The 25,868-nt window shown below is 38.1% G+C and overlaps 1 protein-coding gene across 1 annotated transcript in view; it reads left to right on the forward strand.

Annotated features, from left to right (window-relative positions):
* Positions 1-25,868, forward strand: part of Fmn2 (formin 2) — a 396,698-nt gene that overhangs the window by 160,582 nt on the left and 210,248 nt on the right. The window contains exon 9 of the mRNA XM_008847787.3: positions 24,808-24,869. Within this exon, the coding sequence (XP_008846009.1) occupies positions 24,808-24,869 (62 nt within the window). The remainder of the gene's footprint in view (positions 1-24,807; positions 24,870-25,868) is intronic.

A 25,868-nucleotide genomic window follows, 5' to 3' on the forward strand; every position in this document is an offset into this window, starting at 1 on the left:
TTATATCCATGCTCAGATGCCAAGGAGCTCAGAAAGTAACTGACTGTGACTAGTAATAATCAGATATACAGAGATTAGAAATGCATGTGCAAACATCTTAATGTCAATTGCATGAAAAATGAATTTTTCTTTAAAAAATATATTTTATTTTATGTATATGAGTATATTGCCTGCATGTAAGTGCACCCTTGTTGTGCAGTGCCTATGGATGTCAGAAGAGGGTGTTGGAGCTCCTAGAACTGTAGTTATGAACAGTTGATAGCCATTCTGTGGTTATGGGAACTAAGCCTGGATCCTCTGCAAGATCAGTGCTCATAACTGCTGAGCCATCTCTCTAGTCCCTGTTTTTATTAATTATTTATTTAATAACCACATAATTAGAAGCATTTCATTACAACAGCATTGACATATTCAATAACAATTTCCAGAGCTAAGATGCATCTCTTTCAAAATTGGCTGTAAATTTTTAGGTTTACAGTTGAATTAATACAGTCATACAATATTGTACTCAGTATAAACCTTATAAGACATAAAATTAAATGAGATCTAGCTCCTATTTTTTTAATTGGTGTGTGTGTGTCTGTCTGTCTGTCTCTCTCGTGTGTGTGTGTGTGTGTGTGTGTGTGTGTGTGTGCGCACGCGCATGTGTCTGTGTGTCTGTGTGTTTGCCATGTCTGTGCATCTGGGTCTGTCTGTGTATCTGTGTGTGTCTATGTAGGGGTGTTTGCATGTGAGAGGAGGTGCCTGTAGAGACCAGAGGTGTGATTGGGATCTCCTGGAGCTGGAGTTACAGATGATTGTGAGTCACCTAAAGTGGGCACTAAAAACTGAACTTGGGTCCTCTGCAAGAAAAGTATATATTCTTAACTGGTGAGCCATCTGTCCAGTCCAGATGATGATTACTTTTATTCTTTGATCTGTATGTATAAAATTGCTTGACTACTTTGTTACATTATATAGGAATGTATAATATATATTATAAATATATATATATATATACACTCACATATGTAGGCACACATATATAATATGCATATACATAGAGAGAGGGAGGGAAGGAGAGACAGAGTGAGAGAGAGAAAGAAAGAGAGAGAGAGAAAATACCTGATAATAAATGTGCTCTTGCTTTTAAATCAGAAATTCTAGTGAAATTCTAGTCCTTAAATGAGATCCCTACCTCAGTGGAACTTGTGTTACACTGGTCTTGATCTCCTTCAAAGGGCTAAAGCCTGAGAAGCTTTATCTTGATGATTGTCCTGAAAAGAATTACCTAAAGTAGCAGGTGCTAAAAAGAGAACTAGGTACATAGGTATGTAGAATACATAGATAATTTGCTTGTTTGCATTGAACCAGGTCTCACTATGTAACTCGGTCCTTCTCCCTCAACCTCCAGAGTTGAGGATTGCAGTGGTGTGCCACCATACTTAGCAGTAGAATGTGTGCATGTGTGCATGCATGCATGCGTACGTGCGTGCGTGCGTGCATGCGTGCGTGTGTGTGTGTGTGTGTGTGTGTGTGTGTCCCTGACAGCATGTACATGCTGGGTCAGAAGACAACTTTTAGAATTTGGTTAGGTTCTGGGGATTGAACTCAGGCCACCAAACTTGCATGGAAAGTGTTTTTTACCTACTGAGCCATTTTGTGGGCCCTAGTCACATTTCTATTCTAAGAGTATTAATAACCATATATCCTGCTTGCATGTTTTGCCTGCATGCATGTTTGTACTACATATGTAATTGTAGCTTGCATTGGATTCCCTGGAACTAGAGTTACAGACAGCTGTGAACCACCAAGTCAGCGATGGAAACCAAACTCTTGAGTCCTGTCTTCAGCTGTTTACTAATAGCATTTCTTAATTAGTATACAAAGGGGTAGAAATTACTGTTAATTTAAATTTCACTTCTCTTTTTATCCCATCTTTCCTCTATAACTGCTGCCCATCATTGTGTTAAATGGTCCAGAGGAGGAGAGTTAAGTTCCCTTTTATAGAGAGTAGAACCTTCTGCTTAGGCCTACTTTGGGCCAGAATCCCCACCCAGTTCCTATGAGTGATAGTTCTGTGTTCTCATCTGGACAATGTTGTTAGTTTGATATGGAAAGAAGATATGTGTTATCTAATTATAAGGATATCCCCCCAAAAATAAATGCAAAACAATATTATATTTTTAAATTTTTATTTACTATTATTATTTTTATTTTATGTGTACGTGTGTATTGCCTGCATGTATGTGAGTGCACCCATGTCATGCAATGCTGCAGAGGTCAGAAGAGGGCTTTGGATTCCCCTGGAACTGGAGTTAAGGATGGTTCGTAGCTGCCATGTGGGTGCTGGGAATCGAACCCGGGTCCTCTGCAAGAGCAGTCAGTGCTCTTAATTGCTGAGCCACCTCTCCAGCCCCATCACAACAATATTATATTTTTGGTCATGTATTGTGTCAAGATAGCAATACTGGAAAATAGAACTCAGCAAATTCTATTTATTGCTTTGTGTGATGCCAAATCCCAGTTTCTTTTCCTGTTCTTATCATAAAAACTGATGCATGTCCATAGGCCTGCAATGCATTTGAAGCATAGAACGTGAGCAAGAAATGTAAGACAAAGCTTAGAAACTCTTCTTCCTTGATTACATTGAGTAGATATTCCTGAAAATATTTGCTGCGTAAGGGAGGAGGTAGCAGGAGGGAGTAGCGTGCAAGAGTTCTGCTCCAAGCAGAGTTTGGGACAGGAAGGAGAGGGAGGAAATGGGAGTTTCAGTTCCAGAGGAACATGTCTGAGTTCTGCCCTTGGGATTTTCTGCCAGTGTTACTGAAATACTGAATTTAGTATGGGGTCATCCTCATTTATGTTCTCTGAATGAAGATAAATTTGAGAATTATTTATATCAGTGGCTCTTAGAAGTTGAGCACAGCTGTATCTTTAGACTATGTTTTATCTCTAAGGAGAGCAATTTGTTTTGGAAACTTAAAAGACTGAGAACTCCCATAATTGTGTGGTTTCTTAAACATTGTCTCTGCGCTGTGTGAGTCAGCACCACTTCACATGCATAGTTCTTGGCTTTTGGTGCATTAGAATGGAGCAGTCTAATAGATTCTGGCTTTGTTGGGAAATGGATCATGGGGTGGGAGCATGAATAGACTCTCTAAGGAGTCACACAGAGGCTTCTATTTCTTGCTGTGACATTTTATTTTCCCTGATATTTGCTGTTGTTTCTGGTTATGAGCAAAAAGCATTGGAATGCTTTTTTAAAATAGTCTGGAAGGAACCTTTCTGCGTTACTGAATGTTAAAGGATTGCTTTTATGGTGACATTTTACATGTGTTTTGATAACCTGCACATCTAACAGTTCTTTTACCCTGATGGGCTGCCACTGAGTAATGTTTTGCATGTGAAATTTTCCACCAAACAAGTTGTAGATTACAAACTCCAGGTCTTTTTCATAGGGACTCTGGTTTCATTCATAGGGACACATCTTTTTTTCAGTTGCCTATTAATTACCATAAGAAAGTTTATCCATAATCATTTGTTTATTTTTGTAATGCTTTCAAAAACTGGGCTCAGTGTAACCAAGTTGTTTTTTCCCACTAGATTTTCCAGTGTCTGGTTTCTTTGTGAAACTTAACTTTATAAGGCTTGCTTAGACATTGCTTCATGTATGTCTATTCCCCCTTTTTTAAACCTTTATGTGTTTTACTCACATGGGATATAGAATTTTAAGACCTCTTTATTATATTTATTGAGACATTAAAAATGTAGTAAATGCTGGTGGAAGGTGGAGTGAATGGTTTTCATTGAAATGTAAAGTCACTTAGAATTAGAAATTTGAGAAGAAAGTGTACCACAGTGAGTCCAGTGTAACCTTTTTATCAATTGTAGCCTTGTAGTGAAGAAAAGTGCATGTAAGATAGTATGTTTTCATTAAAACCTACTTTCAGAAATTTAATATCAGAATATGCTTGAATTTAAAATAAAAGTTCATTACCTAGAGGTTTTTTTTAATAAAAAGAAAGACCTCATACATCATTTTAAGTTACACATAGATTATTAAGTCAAGGTAAAATGAATTATTGTTAAATCTTTCATTATAGGCTCAGCAAAAAAGCCCTGAGTTGAACTTAGCCTGTATTTTTATGATATTGTTCCACAGTTGGACTTCTTGATTATACTTTTATGGGAAGAAAGGACATAAAACTTGGAGCTGTATTGAAACTGTAAATATGAGCACTCTTTCTCCTCATTACACTTACTATATGAATCATGGAGCATGTATTTGTTTGTGTATTTATTTCTGCTGCCCTATAGATCCTTTGTCTTAATAAACCCGGACTCAAGAGTCCAGTGCAGTTACAAGCATTGATATTACATTGGTTCACTACAGTCCTTGGGGGTTGTCAGTAGGATGCCCTGGACCAAGTAAGGCATGCAGGGAGACAGCGGTCAATTCTGAGTGCAGAGCACATAGTGAGAACCCAGCATTAATCACTTAAGCTTTGTCTCTTGAGCTGCTATTTATTAAGGTGTTTTCCTCACAAAAATGCTCCTTTTGCATGATCCTTCAGAGGGGCAGAGTTTGGATTATATCTTATTGGTGAGGTGAAGCCCTTTTGATAGCTATAAACGTGTTTGTATTTCAAAACTGGCTTCATAAATAGTCTGTGTTTGTAAAAGTGATTTTCTGCTGTGACCATTCTTAGGACTTTTCCAACCTTCTTTACTAGTTAGGATCTGAGAGTACTGGAGGTAAGGAAAGAGAAGATAGATTGACACTTTCTACTTTTCCTTTAGTGAGCCACACGTGTCCTATTCCTGTAAGGTACACCCTAGAAATACAACCACTCTATTCCTTGAAGCTTAGTGTGCTGAGACATCAGATGAAATTTGTAAGACACCAGAGTTCTGTAACGGTGTGTTACCTGGTGGCAGGACTGTGGCGATATTTTATGATGCTGATGACATCACATTTTCCTCTCAAACAATATGAGACCTTTACTTTCCTAGTAGCATTTTCAATCCCAAACGTACGTATACATTTTTAAACTAATTAAGGCTTTGTTGTTATTTCACTTCTGAGATGGACCCAAGGCAAGTACTCTACCCAGCCCTTAAAATTAATTAAGTTGTAATCACATTAGTGTGGACACACAGCTAAGACTTACAATAACCACAATTCCCAATTTGCTTCATGAGCTTTATCACTTCTGTGATTAATGGCAAAGGAATTGTTTCCACCCATGTTGTCCCTGAAAAATAATGACAATCTCTTTTTAGAAATGGTAGAATTTAAGAGGACATTATGCTAACATTGTTCATGACAATGTAGAGTCTTTATGAATTGAGAGAAATGCTAAAAGAGATTACCTGCAAGGTCCTCATGATGCCTTTTTATTTTTCTAAATTTGAAGATATGCAATTGCTCATAATAACAGCTGTTACCATTACTTGTTGGTTTGCTGCCACTCTGTGAGGTAGGTGATGCTCTTTCCTTCATATTAGGGGTAAAATCTAGGCAGACATGCACAAGAACCTTAGACAGCAAACAGTGCAGCTATGCTGTAGACTGAATGATCTGTATCCCAGACTGCTCTGAACTTAGTTTACCTTCCTGAGAATTAAAAATGTGTGATTGTATCAGCGACTTAAGCTGAAAAAAAAAAAAATGATGCATAATCCTCTTCCTCCATGATTCTTTTTGTTAAGCCAATATATAGATTAGAGGCTACAGCATTACCTATATGTAGAGTCCTAGTGTTGATCTTGAGTGAGCATTCACAACACATGTATGAAAGGAGAGGAGAGAGGGAGAAGGACCAAGATAGAGAGAGAAAAGATGCTACGCAGGTTATACGAAAAGAGTCACTTGGTGGACCGCTTGGAGGGCTGGCTCTCAATTTCCTTCTAGGATCATGACCTACTACACCATCTGACTCGGCTTTGTGTCTCTAGTTATGCTCAGATGTGTTTTGTCATATGTGGAAGCCACAGAGTGGAAGGTATTTCATATGGCAAATTTTGGGACCAATTCTCAGGTTGGAGCAGAAAGATTACAAGAGCTGGAGGTTGGGAAGAGCAGCTGAGAGACAGTTTCTTCTGGACACATCAAGGCCATTGCACTCATGAACTCAGTGGTTGGAATTACCTGCATGAGAGCTAGGCATGTAGAAATCTACTGTAGAGGGGCTCACAAAACTGCACTCCTAGCCAAGTAGCATTTGAAGGCTATTGAAGCTGAAAGAGTTCGTTTTCTCCAGGGAAGTAGTCCCTGTTAAGTTGCCCATGTTCTAGTGGGCGGGAGGCTACACATAGTCACGTAGAGGCAGCACTGTTTGGAAGCAGTGGGCAATGAAAGGAAGACGTGAAGTTCCGAGGGATGTTTGGGGAGGGGGCATTTGGGAGAAGTTGGAGGAAGAATGGGAGGTTGGTATGATCAAAATACATTGCACACATGTATGAAATTCTCAAAAAATTATTTTTTCAAAAAAAAAATTCATTGTACACTGCGATCATATTACTGAAATATTTTCATATGAACGTTAGGGTATACTGAATTGTCTCATTTTGCTGTCGGACTCACTAGCCTCACATCTTCCAACAAAGGAAGGACAGCGCTGGGACTCAGTGGCTCATTTATTCCTTCTGTCTTCTTTTCTGTCTTTATTTCTTCTAGCATGTCATCACTAAGACACACAAATATTTGCTGTGTGCTTCCCTTATCCCAAGATCCTCTCTCAGCAATGGGATACAGAAATGAAACCAAAGAGACAAACCTGATGCCCCATAGAGCTTATATTTCAGTAGCAATGGAAAACTATTTAAAGTGTACATAAGTGTGTGTATAAAATACCTGAGGGCGGACCATACTTAGGGAGAGGAACAGTCAGATGCAGGAGTCCTGAGGCAATAGTATCCTCACACACGTGCCTGCTCTGAGGTAGTACTTGTCGGTACTGTGCAGTTAAGTTATAATTGTGAACTTGAAAACAACCTCGAATTACCTGCAGGTTGGCCTATGGGCATGTGTACCGGAGATTTCTGGATTGTTAATTGATGTAGGAAGATACAGCCTATGGGAAGCCTAGCTGAAAGCCAGTAAGGATGCACAGATTGGTTTCCTTCTATTTCTTTTTTCTTTTCTTTTTTTAAAATATTTTATTTATCATTTTTATTTTTATGTGTTTGCCTGCATGTACGTGAGTGCACCCATGTCATGCAATGCCGCAGAGGTCAGAAGAGGGCTTTGGATTCTCCTGGAACTGGAGTTAAGGGCGGTTCATAGAAGCTATGTGGGTGCTGGGAATCGAACCCAGGGCCTCTGCAAGAGCAATCAGTGCTCTTAACTGCTGAGCCATCTCTCCAGCCCCTATTTCTTTTTTCTATTTCCTTTTTGAGACTGTGTCTCCCTGTATTCCCAGCTGGCCTGGATCCCGCTATGTAGTCCAGGCTGGCCTCAATCTCACAGAGATTGGCCTGCCTCTGCCTCCTCAATGATGGGATTAAAGGTGTGCACCACCATGCCCAACTCCTTTTGTTGTTAATCATGGATGTGATATGACTAGCTGCTTGAGTCCCTGCCTGGACTTCCCCTCAGTGATGGACTGTAGCCTACAATTGTGAGTCACATGAACCCTTTTCTACCCATAAGTTCCCTGTTGTTAGGGTATTTTATCATAGCAACAGAAATGGAACTAGACTAGGTATAGAGGTTTGAGATGGGTTTTAGATGAACACAATGAAGGAAAACTGTGCAGGCCCTTATCAACTCTGTAAAGATTTAGGTTTTTGCTCCAAAAAGATGACATAGTTAAGAGAGAAGGCAGGTGGATCTTTTTGTGTCTTCACATTTATTCTACCTTTGCGTGAAGACAGAGTCAGGAAGGATTACAGAGGAGCCAAGAGCAGATCAGCTCATTAATACTGATGCTCTGGCTTGTATGGGATAGTCAGATTCTTGACATTTATTTCCTTTATTTTTCATGTGTATGGAAGGGGTAGTGGACAGTGGTATGTGGAAATCAGAGGACAACTTACAGGAGAAGAATCATTTCTCTTCTTCCTCCATGTGAGTTCCAGGTCTTCAGGCTTGGTAGCAAGCACTTTTACCCCTTGTCTTCTCCCCCATCCTCTTGATATGTCGTCAAAAGTTTAGGCAACATAATTCTCTGATAGATTGAGTATAATAAAGACTATTCCAGGATGCCTAGCCTCAGTTAGTGAAAGGATATATTTAAATTTCCTGATTATCAAGGCCCTTTACAAGAGCACTTTGGTGAAGTGTTGGAGGTCAGTCTTGTTTACAGCGCAGACTGGAGTGACTTGGAGACTGCCAAGGGGACGAGTGTGAGGGTCCGATAGCAGCCGATGACGGCCCAAGAGGTGTCAAGAAAGAATGTCCTTAAGGACAGAGAACTGTATCATGTTGGGTAGCCATGTCAGATGGTCTTTTTGGCATAAAAGAATCAAGTATGTATGTAGGGGCCGATTTAAAGTGAGGCCCCTGAGAAGAGGTAACTAACAAGCGCTAAATGGAAGGGCTAGCCGTGAAGAAAACGCGTAGCACATCCAAAGGGACACAAGAAGGCAGTAAGACACAGTGAACCTGTGATTGTTAAGAGTTGAGGTTTTGTCAGTTTATTAGGATTCATTAAGGAAGACACAGAGAGGGATTAAGTAATAGTAAAGAGTTAGGAGTGTATGTTGGGAGATAAGGGAGGAGGACAAGGAACATTGCAAGAGGGTAGGAGAATGAGCTGCCTCTTTGATCTGGTGAGGCTGGTGGGAGAAATTTTTGACCCCACCCTTGTGTCAGGACAGCCATGAACCTGAGGAGAATCCGTTTTCAGAGACTTTCTTGTCAATGCTACTTTGGTGAGCATAACCTGGAAATATACAATTAACATTATAAGTGTAAGGTGCAGCTATTTACTGGGGTACACTTTAGTGCATTCCAGTCTTTCCCCCATCTACCATCGTAGCATTCATGGTGCAGGCTGTGGGGCGGCTCAGTTCCCTCATGCACATAAGTGTTTACAGCGTCCTTGGGATAAGCTACTTCGTCATTCCCCAAGAGTATTCTGAATAGGTTAGGAAGGTGATCATGTGAAATGTGAAGGGAGAGAGAAATGCATTATATCCTGAGGCTACTGTGTGTCATTAGAGGTTCTGCCTAGAATTGGGGAAGAATACAAACGGCTTCATCTTTATGTCCAAAGCTGACAACAGTTCATTGTAAAAAATAAATTTAAAAAATGTTTATTGAATTTTTGTGGATTTCATACATCTTAAATCTATTTGCCTCCCCTTCCCTATTTCTACCCCCCTGTAGCCCACCCACAGGACTTCATGCATTTTGTCATACATGTTAAGGATTATTGAGTCAAGTTCGTGTACCCAGATGTCCCTTGGCATGAGTTCATCCACTGGAGCTTGTTCAGCCTGTCTAGCATTCTCCCTCAAAATTTTTAAAACACATTTTATTATTTCTATTTTATGCATATGAGTGTATTACCTGCATATATGTAAGTGCACCCATGTCATACAATGCTCGTGGAGGTCAGAAGAGGGTATCAGATCCTCTGGAACTGGAGTTATGCATAGTTGTTAGTCTCTACATGGGTGCTGGGACCAAACCTAGGTCCTCTGCAAGAGCCGCCAGTGCCCTTAACCACTGAGCAATCTCTCCAGTTCTGAAAAAACAGATTTTAAAGTACATAGTTAGAAATTATTTTTGAAATATGCTTATATTTATATTGATTGTACTGACCAGTTCTGTTCAATGTTCTTTGCATTTAAAGGAACATAAATAACAGTTACTTTCTTGTTTGGCTAATATCTATACAAAGATAAATTTGGAATATTTATATCATAGGTAAAATGCTAGTAATTAACTGTTCTGTAAGATCCAACAGCATGTGGTTTCCTTTGGAAAGAAATATATTGTTAGAATTTTTTATCTTAGAGTCTATAATTATCAGTTGTTATTAGGCCTGTTACTGCCTATACTCTTTTGTTGCTATATCTGAATGTCGCTAGATGTGTTCTGCCTTTCTGCTGATTTTGGTTGTAGACTGTTTTTGTTGTTTTCTATAAATGGAGGAAAAGAATGTATTTCATCAGGATTATACTTCACCCAACTTGGGGTACCTGGTTCTGCTAAGGTTCTCTATTTACCTCAGTGAAACATTTGAAATATTCAGATGTTTGGTAAATGATAGGTATAAGAGTAGTACATTTTTAAAAAGAAAACCAGTTAAATCTTAACAAACATTACCATTTTATGAAATATTTGAGAAGTTTAGAATAGTTCCTAGAATGCAAAGTTGGGGTGTTTTCCCTTTGTTTGGGGTCCTTTTGGTTTGTATAAATTGGTTTGGAGAGTGTTAGGTTTCTTAAGATTTGGAGGCTAGGGAGGAAGATGCAGGCTGTCCTGAAACTTTTTTAAAAAATATTTTATTTATCATTTTTATGTATATAAATTTATTGCCTGCATGTATATGAGTGCACCGATGTCATGAAATGCTACAGAGGTCAGAAGAGGGCTTCGGATTCCCTGGGTCTAGAGTTAAGAATGGTTTGTAGCCACCATGTGGGTGCCGGGAATCGAACCCAGGTCCTCTGCAAAAGCAATCAGTGCTCTTAGCCGCTGAGCCATCTCTCCAGCCCCTGTCCTGAAACGTTTTATGTCACTCAGCTGTTTTTGAACTCGTCATCTTCCTGCCTCAGACTCTCAAGTGCTCGGTTACAGGAATGGACTACCAAGGCTGGTCCACAATTTGCCCTTTTCAAATTATTTGTTCATTTCTAGTTCTAATAGACTTATCAGTTTGCCTTCTGAGCACTAATTCCTATTACAGAACACAAATATTTATATATGGTTTATATGTAGGAATTTATCGCAGGGCTTTGTGTATACTAGACAGTGCCCTGGCACTTTGTTATTTCCTGAGTCCCAGAACACATAGGTTCATGTGGTTAGAATCTAACTTGTGACTTTGTTAGCCAGTGGCTAGGCTCCTGTGCTCACTGCAGCAGAGCAGTTAAAATCAGTGGTGGAGGATCCATTCTTGTTGTTTTGGCTGTGATCTTTGAAGTATTACATTCATCTGCTGCACACAACGCACAGCCTAGCAAGCACAATGACATGACTTCACTTTTCCAGCTTCTGTAATGTTCTTGAATAGTAATTTCAGAGTGCATAGCAAAAGGCTTGATGTGTTGAAGTAAGACAATACCTGAAGAGGTAACTTTTAGTCTCTCTCTGTAACTCATTCTATGCCAAAGAGGAGTTTTGGGAAAGCAGGTTCATCCACATCCTCTCGTGGTAGCCTGGGAGGTAAATTTACTCTCTTCCTTCCTGGACTAGAAAAGAAGGGAACAGAAGGAGAGCTGATATTCTGTAGGATGTTTATTGATAGGAAATTGCTTCTTCTTGAACAAGAAGGATCATTATTCCACAGAGGTTAACTTTTAAATGCTACGACAAAGTATTTTAGCTCCTAACAACTTCTGCCCATACATTCAGATTGACTCTACACCTTGAAAAGAAGGTATAAGGTGAATTCTTATGTATGGTTAATGTGAAATTTAAAGGTTGCAGTGTTTTTAATACCTTGCTTTTTTGTGGGATTATTTATGTGTGGGGCAGCTTAGGGAAAGACATTAGTAGCTAGGCATGAAAATATACCTATATTCCAAGTCTTAGGAGACTAGGAAAGGAAGACTGAAAGTCCAAGGTCATCCTGGGCTACATAATGAGACTCCATCTTGGGATAGGGAGATATTAGCAGGCTTTTTGTGATGGCTGAAAGAAATTTGTGGTTAGAGGTGCCTATCTTGTGTGTGTGTGTGTGTGTGTGTGTGTGTGTGTGTGTGTGTATGCACGTGTGCATGTGTAGCCATTGGTATAAATCACTAGTCATAAAAAGGGGTATGAAAAATTAAAAAAATATATACAAACGTGCATGTTAATATGTGTGCTGGTGCACTTGTATGTCAGGTGCTCATGCATGTGGAGACCCGTGGGTGGAGGTCAGAGTACATCCTTAGGAGTTAGTCTTCAGATGCTATCCACCTCATTCAATAAAAAATATTTGTCTTTTTAAACAAACATTTAAGCAAGGCTTAAGGTGTGGAGGTGCATACCTGCTACCTCTGCATTTAGGAGCCTGAGGCAGAGTGCCATGGGTGTGAGGTCATTCTGGGCTACAGAATAAGTTCCAGGCCAGTGTAGGCTAAAAAATAATATACCAACTACAAAGGTGAGGGATGCTAGGGAGATAACTCACTTGATAAAGTGCTTACCTTAGAAGTATGAAGAGCTGAGTTCAAAGCCATGAGAAAAACGCTGAGTGGAGTGGAGTGCGCTTGGAGCCCCAGTGCTGGGGAAAGGGGACAGGAGGATCCTTGAGGCTCCCTGGCCAGCCAGCTTAGCCTCTTTGGAGATCCGCAGGCCAAGGAGAGACCCTGGCTGAGAATAAGGTGGACAGCATCTGAGGACCGACTCCTAAGGATGTACTCTGACCTCCACACATGGGCCTATGCGTGCATGAGCACTTAATATACAAGTGCATCAGCACACATATTAACATACACAAAAGAATTCCTTATAAGCCATGAAATGAGGAAAAATACATTTGCCAAATTAAATTAGAATTAGTGGGTATGGTAGCCACAGAAATGGCTCAAACACGAATAGAAGAACAAGAACACAGGTAGTACCTCTTTCATTTGAAAATTCTTTTATTCTCTCTAGAAGCAGCATTCATTAAAACACATCAGAAAAAAATCCTCATATTTGAAACTCCATTTAAGTAATTTCTCATTCTTCTAAATAAAGATTAAACTAATCCTTACACATCAATAGATATATCAAAAGAAGCAAAAGAAAATCCTCCAACAGATAAACATAGTATGGCTCAAAAAAACAAGTAAACCAATAGATTGTATTCTGTGCATATGAACTAGATGCTGTTCAAATCAATATGAAATTATTCCCATAAGATCATGGTAAATGTTATGGCTTGGATATGATGTCTGCTCATGTTTTGGTTTTATTCTTCGGCTGGTGCCACCATTTTGGAGGGTTCTAGAAAGTTTAGGAGGTAGAACCCAGCTGAAGGAAGTGCATCTCTGGGGTTTATCTTAGAGGGTATTTTGTCCTTGGCCAGTCTCTCTCTCTCTCTCTCTCTCTCTCTCTCTCTCTCTCTCTCTCTCTCACACACACATGTCTCTGCCTCTCACTCCCCCCTTTTCCTAGTTGCCACCATGTGGTCAAGAATCTCACACACACATCATCATGTTCTTCCCAAGGTCATGGAGCTGCCAACCATGAATTGACCCTCTGAAACCATGAGAAAAAGAAATCCTTCTTTTGATGTTCTCTTGGGTACTTTGGAAATATATATTCAAAAGTAAATAATAAAGTAAATGTTGCATGTGTGTTAAGATGTTCGTATTTTTGTGTGTTTGGGGAAAGTAGCTATGAAATATAAGTTAGGTAGGTTTAACTCTGTAGTATATTAAAGGATCACTCTGCATGTCTAATTTCAGTGTTTTAGCACTAGACCACTTAGTCATATATTTTGAATTCACACCTGCTTCCTTTTTTGTTTATGAACTTTTAGCTTTAGTGACCTCACTTCTTAATTTCCTTCCTTCTCTCAATATATCTGCCAACATATAATATAAATATTTTAATGTGCTGATGAAGCTCTTTAGTGAATATTTAGGTCAATTATCTTAAAAGTAATGTTATCTCTGGAATTAAGATTATAATTGACTTTATAAATGCTAGCTTTTCTGCTTGGGAATTCTTTCAAAGTGAAATGTATTTATATAGAGTTAGACTGCAAAATATGAATATCTTCAGTGAGAAAGTTACTTTGGCATAAGACATATCCTGATAGATTCTGTATTTCTAGGTCAATTTATATGTTTACTTTTGGAGGAAAATTTAATACTCTTCCTCTTTTAAAGTGTGTGTTGGAAAACGGCAGCAAAATGTGATCCCAGAGGTAGGGTACTGTTTTCAGGGGAACTCACTAAGCTCTCTTTACAAGAGTGTAAATGTTTACCTAAGCAAGAAGGTGAAGTCTGTTATGCCCAATAAAGGACATTTTGCAGTACCGGTTTACAGAAAACATTCAGCAGACAGTGGGTGTTTTACACAAAGTACAGTGAGTTGTCTGAAACAATTCGCTCATCTATACACTATGCCTAAAATAAATATTATCTGGGAACATGCCAGTCTTTTTTTTTTTTTCCTACCTCTCTATTCCACACCCTAGATTTTGTCACCTGCCAAAGTCAAATAAGTCTTATCTAAACAATTGAGATAAGCTTGGAGTCTTACCCACTATGGTCAAATCAACAAACCTCTCCAAAAACAGAAATGAAATATAATATCGCCAGATTAAACAGTCTACAATGGCAATCATGTTTGCATTTAAAGATTTTATTCCAAAAGAATTACAGTCTTGGTATCCATTTTTCCCCTGCCTAGACAAGAAGGCGACATACTGAGTCAAACAGAATGCATTTGTTCTCCAATAATTTAACTTGTACAGCTCTTATAAACAAGGTCCATAGGTGTATGAAGCCTACTGACTTAATCAGAAACGTATGTTGCTATCCTTGTGTAAGCAACTTTGCTTGATATGCACCAGTGTTGGGTTGTGTATCACATTTATTTTTTTACTCTAGCCAGAAAGTCTTTCTGTAGCCTAAGTGAAAAGCATTTAGAACTATGACCTGTTACTGTTTGTACTTTATACACAAAGCACATTAAACTTCCCTAAAAAGAGAAGACAGGATAAATTAACATAAAATTCAAAGTAATTGTGATTTTCTTCTTTTTGAGGAACATACTATTTTCACTCTTTGCTAAGAAGATATAAAGTCTACAAGGGGCAGGAATTGTGCCTGTCAATTTTGCCAGTCTGTTCTCAGGGATAAGAATCTCTAGTTCAGATTTCTACTCTTAATATTTGTTCTATGAAGGACTGGTTGATGTTTTCAAAACATTATTCTGTCTCCTTTATAAACAAATGAGAGTCTTTTGTGTCATTGTGCCAGTTGCTGATATTTAAATCATGTTTCTAAAGTGAATGTGTTTTGTCCTTTAGTGAAATGGTTCCCTTCTAGCATCCTGCTCTACCAGTTGCAGATTTTAATATGTGGCAATGAAAGGGCACATGTCATTTCACAGCTATCATCCTTTTGAGAAACACTTTTCAGGTATTATCAACAATTCTATTTGTTATTATGGAGCATTTTATATACAGAGGCTGACATGAAAGCAGACATTTCCCCACAGCTCTGCATATCTACAACAGAGAATTAGCCTAGCTGGATTTTGTGTGAGCCCTAATATGCTGTCATTCCGAATAATGATGTAAAATGTACATTCTGGGTATTTTTTGGTTTTGGCTTTTGTTGAAACAAGGTCTCACCATGTAGCCCTGACTAGCCTGCAACTTGCTATGTAGGCCAGGCTGGTCTTGAACTCACAGAGGTAAACCTGCCTCTGCCTCCCAAGTGGTACAATTAGAGTTATGCCCTGTCATGCCTGGCTTGACATGTACTCTTATTCTGTGATGTATATTTTGGTTATAAAAACAAATATATCTACAATGATACATGATGCTGTCATATACTATTATATAGAGACATTGTGGATCTTCCTCCTCCACTCCTCTTCCCTGTCCCCCTCCTGCTGGCCCCATCGTCCTGTTAACATCCTCCTGTTAGCATCCTCTTTCTGCTTTCATGTCAAACCTTCCATTTTTGAGTGCCTATCATGGTAGATGGTTCTACACAGTAGAGAAGTTATGACTAATCTTTAACACAACTATTTGAGAGAGAGAGCAACATGACCATCCATAGACCCATTTCTGAAGCTCACTTACCATGTCTCTGAAGGAGAACCCAGTTGATTAGCAGCAAACCCGTGTTCTACATTCAAGCCTATATGAATTCCAAAGCTTACATGTCAGTCTCAAGTAATTTTGGAGAAACTACAATTTTTTATTGATTTGGGCAAATTAAAATGTCTTGGTAAATGTGAATTGGGGACTTGAATGAGACAACAATAAGATTTAGATGCCTTACAGGTATAAGGGAAGTAATGACCCTATTTCAATTTGACTCTGAAAAGAGTAGCTTTGGTTTGCCTTCCATTTAACACAGATGATCTTCATATAATCCCAAACTGCCTAAAACCTTAAAGAGCTTGTTTGCTTTGTAGATATGTGAAGAATACCCAGTCAAACATCTGGTAAGGTTCCCATTGTGGCTAGAGGAGTAATGTCCCTGGGAAGGATTCTGAGAAATTATCTTGTAGCTAAATGTCATGTACATATTTCCTGATTTTCGTTTCACTCTTTGTTTTGTGTTTGTCTACATGTATGTATATATGGAAGTGTATAGATCTTCAACTCTTCCAAGTAGTTTATAGGGCATTAATAGTAGAGATAATAAAATTAATCAAATAAAGCAAATGAAAACTAATTCTTCCCCAAAATGTGAATTTCTATTTCACAGAGCATTTCAAGTATGTCCTTATTTTCTCTGATTTTTAAGTGTAAATAGTAAGCTATTTATGGTTCCAAAATGAAATCACTTAGAAGTCAGGTTCCTGGGGCTGGCAAGGTGAGAACCAACTCCCTCAAGTTGTCCACTTACCTCCACATACACTTTGTGGTGTGAGTATGCCTACACATACACACACACACACACACACACACACACACACACACACACACATACACATACGCACATACACAAGTAAATATATGTAAAAAATCACTCTTAGCCAACAGGGTAAAATGACTGGCCTAGGACTGTAATAAATACATCCATACTTCGGCTCCCTATTAGTTTAGATGGTTTTCTAGCCAAAGGACTTTGCTTTCAGTGATTTTCAAGGCCGACTTCATCTTAGATTTCTTTCCAACTTTTGAATTCCAAATGGAGCAAAGGTGGTTTCTCTAACTTGCATTCTTTTTTACTTTGTTAGTGAGAAGAGGACATGAACTGTAAATATGGACACATTTTCACCCATTTTGTGTTTAAGCTTCTAGAAATTGGTTCTCTTTTCTTCTACCTTAACCCAAATCACTCTTGCTGGTTTCATCATGGTTACTTGCTTAATCTCCTGTGTTGTTTCCAGGAGAACTAAAGCTGTCATTCTTCTACTGAGAATGTTTCCAGTCTGGCGTGTCTAAAATCCCCTTAGTAAAGATACAGTTTGGAAACATATTAATAAAGAGGCATCACTGCTACTGCTGAGAACAGTCATCCTCTTCAGTATTTGCTTTGTGTGTTCAGCAATGACATTGTTTCTAGGTATTTTCCTTGATACTGTTTTTTTTTTTTAAATTTTGCTTGTTTTTGAGAAAGGATATTTCTATGTTTACCACAATGGCCTAAACTTTTGGACTCAAATGATCCCCCTGCCACTATATTCAGAGTGACTTAGAACTACTGCTATGTACTACCGTCCCCAGGTTTACTTATATAAACTCTTGGAAGAACCCTTAGATTCATTGTGCATATTAGAAAGTTGGGAAGCCCCAGGTTGTGCATATATGTCCTAGAGCCACGTGCTTTCCAAGACTCCTGTGCCTGTTGTCTGTCAGATGACAGTGTGATATGACATAGTATTACCTTTGTTTTCTTTGTTTAAAAACTTTGATACCCACTAGCATGAAGTAGCTGTTTATGAAAGGGAGACCATGGTGATCTGCAGGAATGCCCAGGTTGTCCAGTAAAATTAGAATTAATTTTTAGGAATTACTAACCTCAGTCTATTTTATTCTTTCAATATTCAAGGAATATGTTTTTCTAAGTCTCTTATGATTTTCTAGAAATAATGAAAGTTAAAATAATGAATCAAACATCATACATGAGAGAAGAATCAGCCCATAATATTGCTGGTGTCTCTATGAAACTATTACATCTCATACCATTTCTGTCTATAGAAATTAAAAGGCTTAGCTGATTTGATAGGTTATTCCTAAATAAAAAATCAGGTTTCCAACCTCTCCTTTCTACAGAAATATGATATACCCCTGAGTCTTCTGTTAAGTTATCAGAACATACTAGAGAAGTAAAAACAATCACTTTAGTAGAGTCAGTGCAGGGAAGAGAGAAATAGAGAACCATAGATTGAAACTTGAGGCTAAGGAACAAATGGCCACAGGTTCGCAATGTGGTGTCATCAATAGTCTCTCTGGTTTCCTTCAAAGATACTCCCTCTCATGAATTCATGCCCTTGCACAATATTGGCTCACAATGAATAGAATATAATAGAAGTGGTAGGCTCTTGCCTCCAAATTTAATGTACAAAAAGAGGAAGACTGTTATGTATGTCATTTCTCATTTGTAAGACCAGTTGATTTGATGTGTTCTTCCCTGTGGAGTATCCCATCAGACAAAAAAATAACTGAGACAGGCTTCTGACCAATGGGAATAAACTGCTGGGTCCTCACCCTGCAGAACTGAATCCTGCTTAAAGTCAGTGAGTGAGCTTTAAAAAGGATCTTTCCTTGAGTAAAAGGAATCCAGCTAAGCTGTGTCTGAGATAACTGTGTATAAGACCTTATGCTTTTGTCACTTGCTATGCAAAAATGTGTAGGTAGTATTCCTGGTAATAAATACATTGATGTTGTCTACCTGCAGTTTCTAATTGCAGGAAGGATTAAGGCTGAAGACCATGGTGATGGGGATAAGTGTTTGGGGCTAGTGGAGGGAAGAGACCATCGAGTGCAACATGGAGACCTCTAGTCCTTTCCTACCCAGCACGTGCCAAGCAAAAACATTGTCGAGGTCGGAGAAAGACAGGCACTAACATGACCAATGTCTTAAAAAGTTGCACTAAATGAGGGGTTCAGGGACTAAACACTGGGTTATGTGCTTGTCCACAGCACCATGTATTCACTATGAGAAGGATTTCTGTGCTGGACCCACAGTTCCTGATGGATTTTGAATTGCCTTTTCTGTTCATTTCATTTCATGTAATACTTTCATAAATATTCCAACATCACCTAATGGATGAACCATCATAATTGAATTTTTATCGATGATAGGAAGTAAATAAAATAAAAATATATAAAAATAACCTGTCCAACTTTTGAGTGGTAATAAGGCTAATTAGAGTCCAAAGTATCTTCTAAGAGTTGATCTTTGGTTAGCAGTTGACTTGGGAAACTAACATGAGCCAATCACAATCCCTTCTCTTTCACTGCTTTGTTATTTATCTCTACAAGACTCACGATGATAACTTTGCTAATATTAGGGCAAACTATGATAACTTGTCATTTATAAAAACAGCTTGGCATTTGTTGGACACAACAGTGAAGATTTTATCTAATTTCTTTGACTTCAGGATTTCATCAGTTGAGAACACATGACCTACTCAATTATAGGTTTACAGAAAAGAGTGATGGAAGACATTCATAAAATCCAGTAACATGAATTTTACTCTAAGTACTAACTGCTGAAATATTAACATGTACTTTTTAAATTGAGGACCTATGGAAGTTCAATGTCTGTGTTCTGTTCCAAGTTCCATCTTATATTTATTCCCTTTGTAGAGCTTCTGTGTCTGTCCATTCATCTTTTCAGCTTCATGTGCACGATTGGATTGTACACTCACACTGCAAGTGCAGTTCTGGGTTCATATCTCGCAAATAGGCAGCCGCCTCAGGGAAAGCTGTATGGATAAATAACAATGGTGTGGCTTTCAAGGAATATTACTCAGAGAATGAGTGAAAATGAGGTTTCGTGGGTTGACGTTTATTTGAGAATTTGGCTAGGCGCATATGACATTTATAGAAATATCTACAGATACATCATGAGATAGGAAGATGAGAAATATCAGGATATTTTCATTTAAGGCTTCATAGAGGGAAAATTATAGGAATAAGAAGGTTTGGAAATGATAGATACACAGTAGAGGGAACATGGTAGATGACATGCAGGCAATGTCTGCTAGAATCCTCAGGAAGTTAGCCAGGGAAACTTGACTCCAACTTTAAGAAGAAATGGTTGATGCCTACATGTTTTACCTTAATAGAAAGGAAAATACGAATTATATAAAGCAGGAGAGAAAGTCAAGTCCACCCAGGAGGGATTCGCTTGGTTTGAGGAGCTTCCTACTGATGATTAGAGGGAATGCCAGCAGCAGACCCATGGCCCTGGGCTTTGGACAGGAGTTCACAAAATCTGCAGTGCTCTTGCTCTTTCAGTAATGGACATTTTAAGCCTCAGAAAAAAGAGGAGGGAGTCAAACAGGAGGGGTGTAACAGCATGACTCAGGGAGACTGACAGGCTCCAGACAAATCCTCTCCTCCTGTCCCTCCCTGAAGTACCTGTAGGATGGCATTTTTGACCCCGCTGAGTTCGTGGCTTGGTGGTTTCAGTTCCTCCAGGAACTGTGCTCATGGAAAACTCAGAGCAGTATCACAGGACCATATCCAGAAACCTGCCCAACATGAATAGCACTAGATTCAGAGAAAGATCCTTTGAATCAGAACGAACAGTCATCAGTGAGGTGGAAACGTTTGAAACCAGTGTTCTTGGAGGAAACAGTGGTTCCAACCAATCTGCTGAACATCAGAAAGGACTTCACAGGGTGGCGCCAACATTTGTAACCTGACCCTTGAAGCTGGTATAAACCTCACACAGGACTGTCTTGGGGTGAAGCCATCACTCTCAGACTGTTTCCTGGATGCCACCAGAGCTGTGACTAATATCAGTGACCTACCCTCCCAAAGGAATGTCCAAGGGTATGGCAGGCATCTGAAAGTTCAGGAAGTAATGCCAAGAGACTCCGGACGAACCCTACAAACAGGCAAGATGATACTCATACTGACTACTCCCCTCCAGCTCTAGCCCCTTCACATTTGTTCTTCCTTTATTTGGTACCCATTGCCAATTAGCGGGCTAGCTCTGTTCTGCTCTATTCATGTCCTCTTTGTGTCTTTCTTTTTTTTCTTTGTGCTTTCCTTCTTATATTTCCATAACATATTGTTTCCTAAAGAACATAAGCTGGCTGGTTTGCATGGTTTCCATTCCTCAGCTACATTTGACCTGAGACTGTTCTAAGTTACCTAATCGTTGTTCTTCTTCCCTTTAATTCTATCTCTAGCCCAAACTGCCTTATCTCTTTTCCATCTTCCTCCTCCACCATTTCTCTATCAACCCAGTACTCGTCACTGGTCTTACTCTATGTTATTCCTTTCCACTCATACCAACAGGAACTAATATATTGTTTCACACACTACTGCCAGTACACCTGGACATCCCCAAATGATTTGTGCTTAAGAAATGAGTGTTTTGGGGGGCTAGAAAGATGGCTCAGTGGTTAAGAGCACTGACTGCTCTTACAGAGGACCTGGGTTTGATTCCCAGCACCCACATGGTGGCTATCAGTTGTCTGTAATGCCACTTCTACGGGAATCTGATGCCTTCTTCTGACCTCCATGGGCATTGCATGACACGGGTGCACTTACACACATGCAGGCAACACACTCATAGACATAAAAATAAATAAAAAACATTTTAAAGAAATGAGTGTTTTTTAAAAATTTGACTATTACTGTATTTTCGTGGTGAGCCTTACCTTCTGATGGTGACTGCTTTTGCTTGCAATTTTATACTTTCTGGAAACTGTTAGAGATTAAGTCTGGTGTCCTAAATACCAATCTAGCTAAGGAAAAAAAAAAAAAAAAAAAACAGCCCAACCTTATTACAACATAGTATCACTTGAATGTTTCTAACATTCCCTCTGAAAGACTAAGGGAGATTCAAAAATAAGTAAATACATACATTTAACTGATAACATGGCCCTACATATTGCAAGTACCAATAATCATTTTAAAATTCCACAAGAAACATGAAAAGTCAAAACAACCAGACTCCTCCATAAATTACTAATTCCTTTGAGAATGAATTAGATGAAATCCCAGACAAAGAATTCCAAAGAATTCTAAAGAAAACAAAAACAGCTAAATGAAAAAAATGTCAATACAGGATATGAAAGAGGAATTAATAAGATAGAAATACTGAATAAAATCTAAATTGAAAACCTAGAAATGAATATATTAAATTCAAAACGACTTGGATGGGAGGCCTCATCAACATAATTATCAAGGGGATGACAGAATATCAGGTCTTGAAGTTGGCATAGAAGAATTGAAATCTTTATAGACAATGACAAGATAAATTAAGAAGAAAGATTGAGTAGTTCTTTCAAGATGTATGAGGCATCATGAAAAGACCAAACCCAAGAACTAGAGCCATGGAAAAAGATTTCATTCAAAAGGCATAGAAAACATTTTCAATAAAACCATAGTTAGAAAATTTCTCAAAATTATGGAGATGCACATCCAGATAGAGGAGACATTTAAAACATCACACATATAGGACTAGAAAAGAATCACAACATACTGTAGTAAAAACATTAAATATGCAGAGCAAAGGAGTGTATTGAAAAAATGTCTAGGGAGAAATACCTAGTCACATAAAGGCAGACACATCACAATGATGACAGTTTTTAGTTTCTCAACACAAACTTTATAACCCTAGAGACTTGGAATGGTGCATTTCAAACTCAAGACAATTGCAAATGAAGACTATTATACTGAACAAAACTACACACTAGAGAAGTGACAGCCTCTTCAATAAATGGAAATCAGTATGGGATTTTCTCCAAAAAACTAAACGTAGTTTATCATGTGACCCAGCTATATCATTTCGCAGAGATGCTTGCGCATCAATGTTTATTACAACACTCTTTGAAGTAATTATGAACATATGTGGGGAATCTTAAACCAGAGGAGTGTGTGTGTGTGTGTGTGTGTGTGTAATGAAAAATGAAACTGTGTCATTTTCAGGAAAATTGGTACAATTGGAAACAGTGATATTAGTTGAATTAAGCCAGTCTCATAAAGACACATATTTTATGTTTTCTTTCACTGTAGTTCCTTGGTTTTATACAGATGTATAAGGCTGTGTATATATGTATATAATGAATGTAGGCGTGAAGCCCTCTAGAGGGTCAAAGGGGAAAAGCGGAGGGGAGGGAAAAACAGAAAGGGAGGGGACGTGGGGGGCAATATGCTAAATATATAATACCTAGCTGCATTAAATTTTTCAAAATATAGGTTAAAAATTAAAGAACAATGTTGGATACCGTCTAAAGACAAATGTGTCTCATGCATTCTGCTTGAATATGAATGATTTTACTGTGTTCTTCAGGTGAAATCTTAAGCTAAATTGACTATTAACATTTCCATCATAGTTTTCCACCAATCTCTCATTATGTCAACAAAGAAATATCGAATATTACTGGATGATTGCTGACCACAGAATTACAAAGTCACTTAAGTTGTGGCCTCTTAGATTTTCCTTAAGGTGTAAACTGTCTCAATTATATAAAACTTAAGGAGGTAATTCCACACACGAATTTGCTATTTTCTTTTCAGTTTTATGTATTTTCTTTTATACTACTCTATCAGAGTTATATGAATTCTTTTTTTTAGTTTTCCCAAGGCGATCAAATTTAGTTGATTTATACTTTTACTGCTTTGAAACATTCAATAATCTGTGCTCTTTGGGTTAATCTAAAATTTAAAAAAATAAGGCGATATGACTGAAAATCTGACATTCTTATATAAGGGCCCTATGATTTAAATTGAGAGTGGATTATTATGAGGGTTGGAATATCATAATCCATGTGCTATAATATTCATTGTTGAATCTCAGCTCTGTTTCCAGAAATATGGAATTACCTTGGCTAGATTTCTCATCTATTCTGTGCTTCAATTTCCACTTTTCTTTCATAAGTTTTCCTTGGGATTTTTGCCAGTGTCAACCGGAATACCTATATTTTAATCTGTGAGAGAAGCAACATAGCCAATCAGCTCAGTCGTCAAAATAAATATATCAAACTTGTAATTATCCACACTGTGACTTTTTTTTTCTCCTGAACTTCTTTAATCCCACAAGAACCTCCTTCCTTAGCTCCTTGGCACAAATCCCTCTGGGAAAATTTGCATTATTCCCAGTTAATTCGTCCATGGGAAATGCAGAACAGTTTTAATGAGGTCTAAGACTAGTCCACATACTTTGAAATATAATAGTCTTCTGCCCCCCCCCCAGCCCCCACCACCAAATCATTCCAAGAACACAATCTTGTTTTGTGATTATCTGTCCTGCTTCCTCCTTGTATAACTATGAGTCATTTTCTATGTAAAAAGCATATTTTTAAAGAACAAATCTGTTAATCTCAAGATAACCATCTAAAATTATCTTTTTATAGTTATGTCAAGGAACTATAACAAGAAATGAATCTATCATTTCTTTACTGAGTCTCCCAGTTTAATGTTTAGTTCTAATGTTCATCAAATGTTTTGGGTAAGTTGGCATGCATGAGCCTTTATTGCTCTAAAACTGGGGCATGGCAATTTTAGGAATGATTCACCTACTTTTCTAGTAGTAAGCCGACATTTTTCAAATGTATTTTGTTGGACCATGAAAAACCAGATGCATTTACATTTTATCTCTAACCTTGGACTGAGTCATATTCATGGGATTTGGTATTTGTAGAGGAGGTGAAATATTTAAAAATTTGGCACCTGACCAGTTGAAATTCCTGGGCCATTATCTTTGGAGAGAAGCAAGTGGGCTATTGAAGTTAAAGTACAAATACACTCCAGCTGCTGGGTCATGAACATTGTTGCTTAACAAGGCTAAACAACTTTTCAAGTTTGGCGTCTGATAATTAATTTTCTTTCCTTTGCCTTTTTTTCACAGCTGTTGTGAACTTGGACAACTCTGTGGTTGACCTGGAGACACTTCAAGCTCTTTATGAGAATGTGAGTAGGAGGAGAAATTTCTGTATGTGTATATAATACATCCCCAAGACATGAGTATGTACACCTGTAAGCTGTCTATATAGTACATCTCAACACATGGGTATGTACACGTGTGAGCTGTCTTTATAGAACATCCTCAACACGTGTGTATGTACACACATAAACTCTCTGTATAGTACAGCCTCGACATGTGTATGTAGACACATAAGCTGTGTGTATAATCTATCCATAACACATAGGTATGTCCACACTTAAGCTGTCTGTTTTGTCTGTCTTAAATGTCCTTTAAGAAAATTCAATCTGCATGCAGTGAATTTACTAGGTTGGGTTTCTTTTCTTTAAAAAAAAAAATAATGCTTTCTAGGAATGTAATAGGCAAATGTGTGGTGTCATGGTTTTCAAACTTGTCATGCAAAAGATGTTGCTTATGAAGTTACTCATGTTTCCTCTTGAAATAATAATCAGTGCTTTTGAGGGAGCTAATTTGAGCCAAGCATTCCTTGATGCAGTTCACACACATGATTTACAATATTTTATTTGGTAGTTTTCAGACTCTCAAAGTAAACTAATTTCACAATATATAAATATTTGATGCAGAACAAATGTAGATACTCAGAAGGCTTAGCCTCTTTAGAAAAAACTTCTGCACAATTTTAACCTTTTATCTTTTATAAACTGACAACTTATAATTACACATATTCAAGATATACAAAGTGATGTTACAGTTTTTAATGTGGAATCAATCTATTGCAAATATGCATTATGTCAAATGCTTAGGTTTCATGGTAAAAAAGTGGAAAATGTCTCTTGGCAATTTTGCATCACATCATATATTTATTATGCTTTGGAATATATATCAAAAAGACCTTAATTACTCCAGTTTAATTGAGGCATTTTATCACTCAATTGTCATCTCATTGCCCTCAGCCCCTACCTTTGGTAGCCTCTATTTTATACTCTGCTCCTCTGAGTTTAAATATTTGGTTTATTAGTAAGAAC

Source organism: Nannospalax galili, unplaced genomic scaffold (assembly GCF_000622305.1).
Source record: "Nannospalax galili isolate Female #2095 unplaced genomic scaffold, S.galili_v1.0 scaffold604, whole genome shotgun sequence".
Lineage (NCBI taxonomy): Eukaryota > Metazoa > Chordata > Mammalia > Rodentia > Spalacidae > Nannospalax > Nannospalax galili.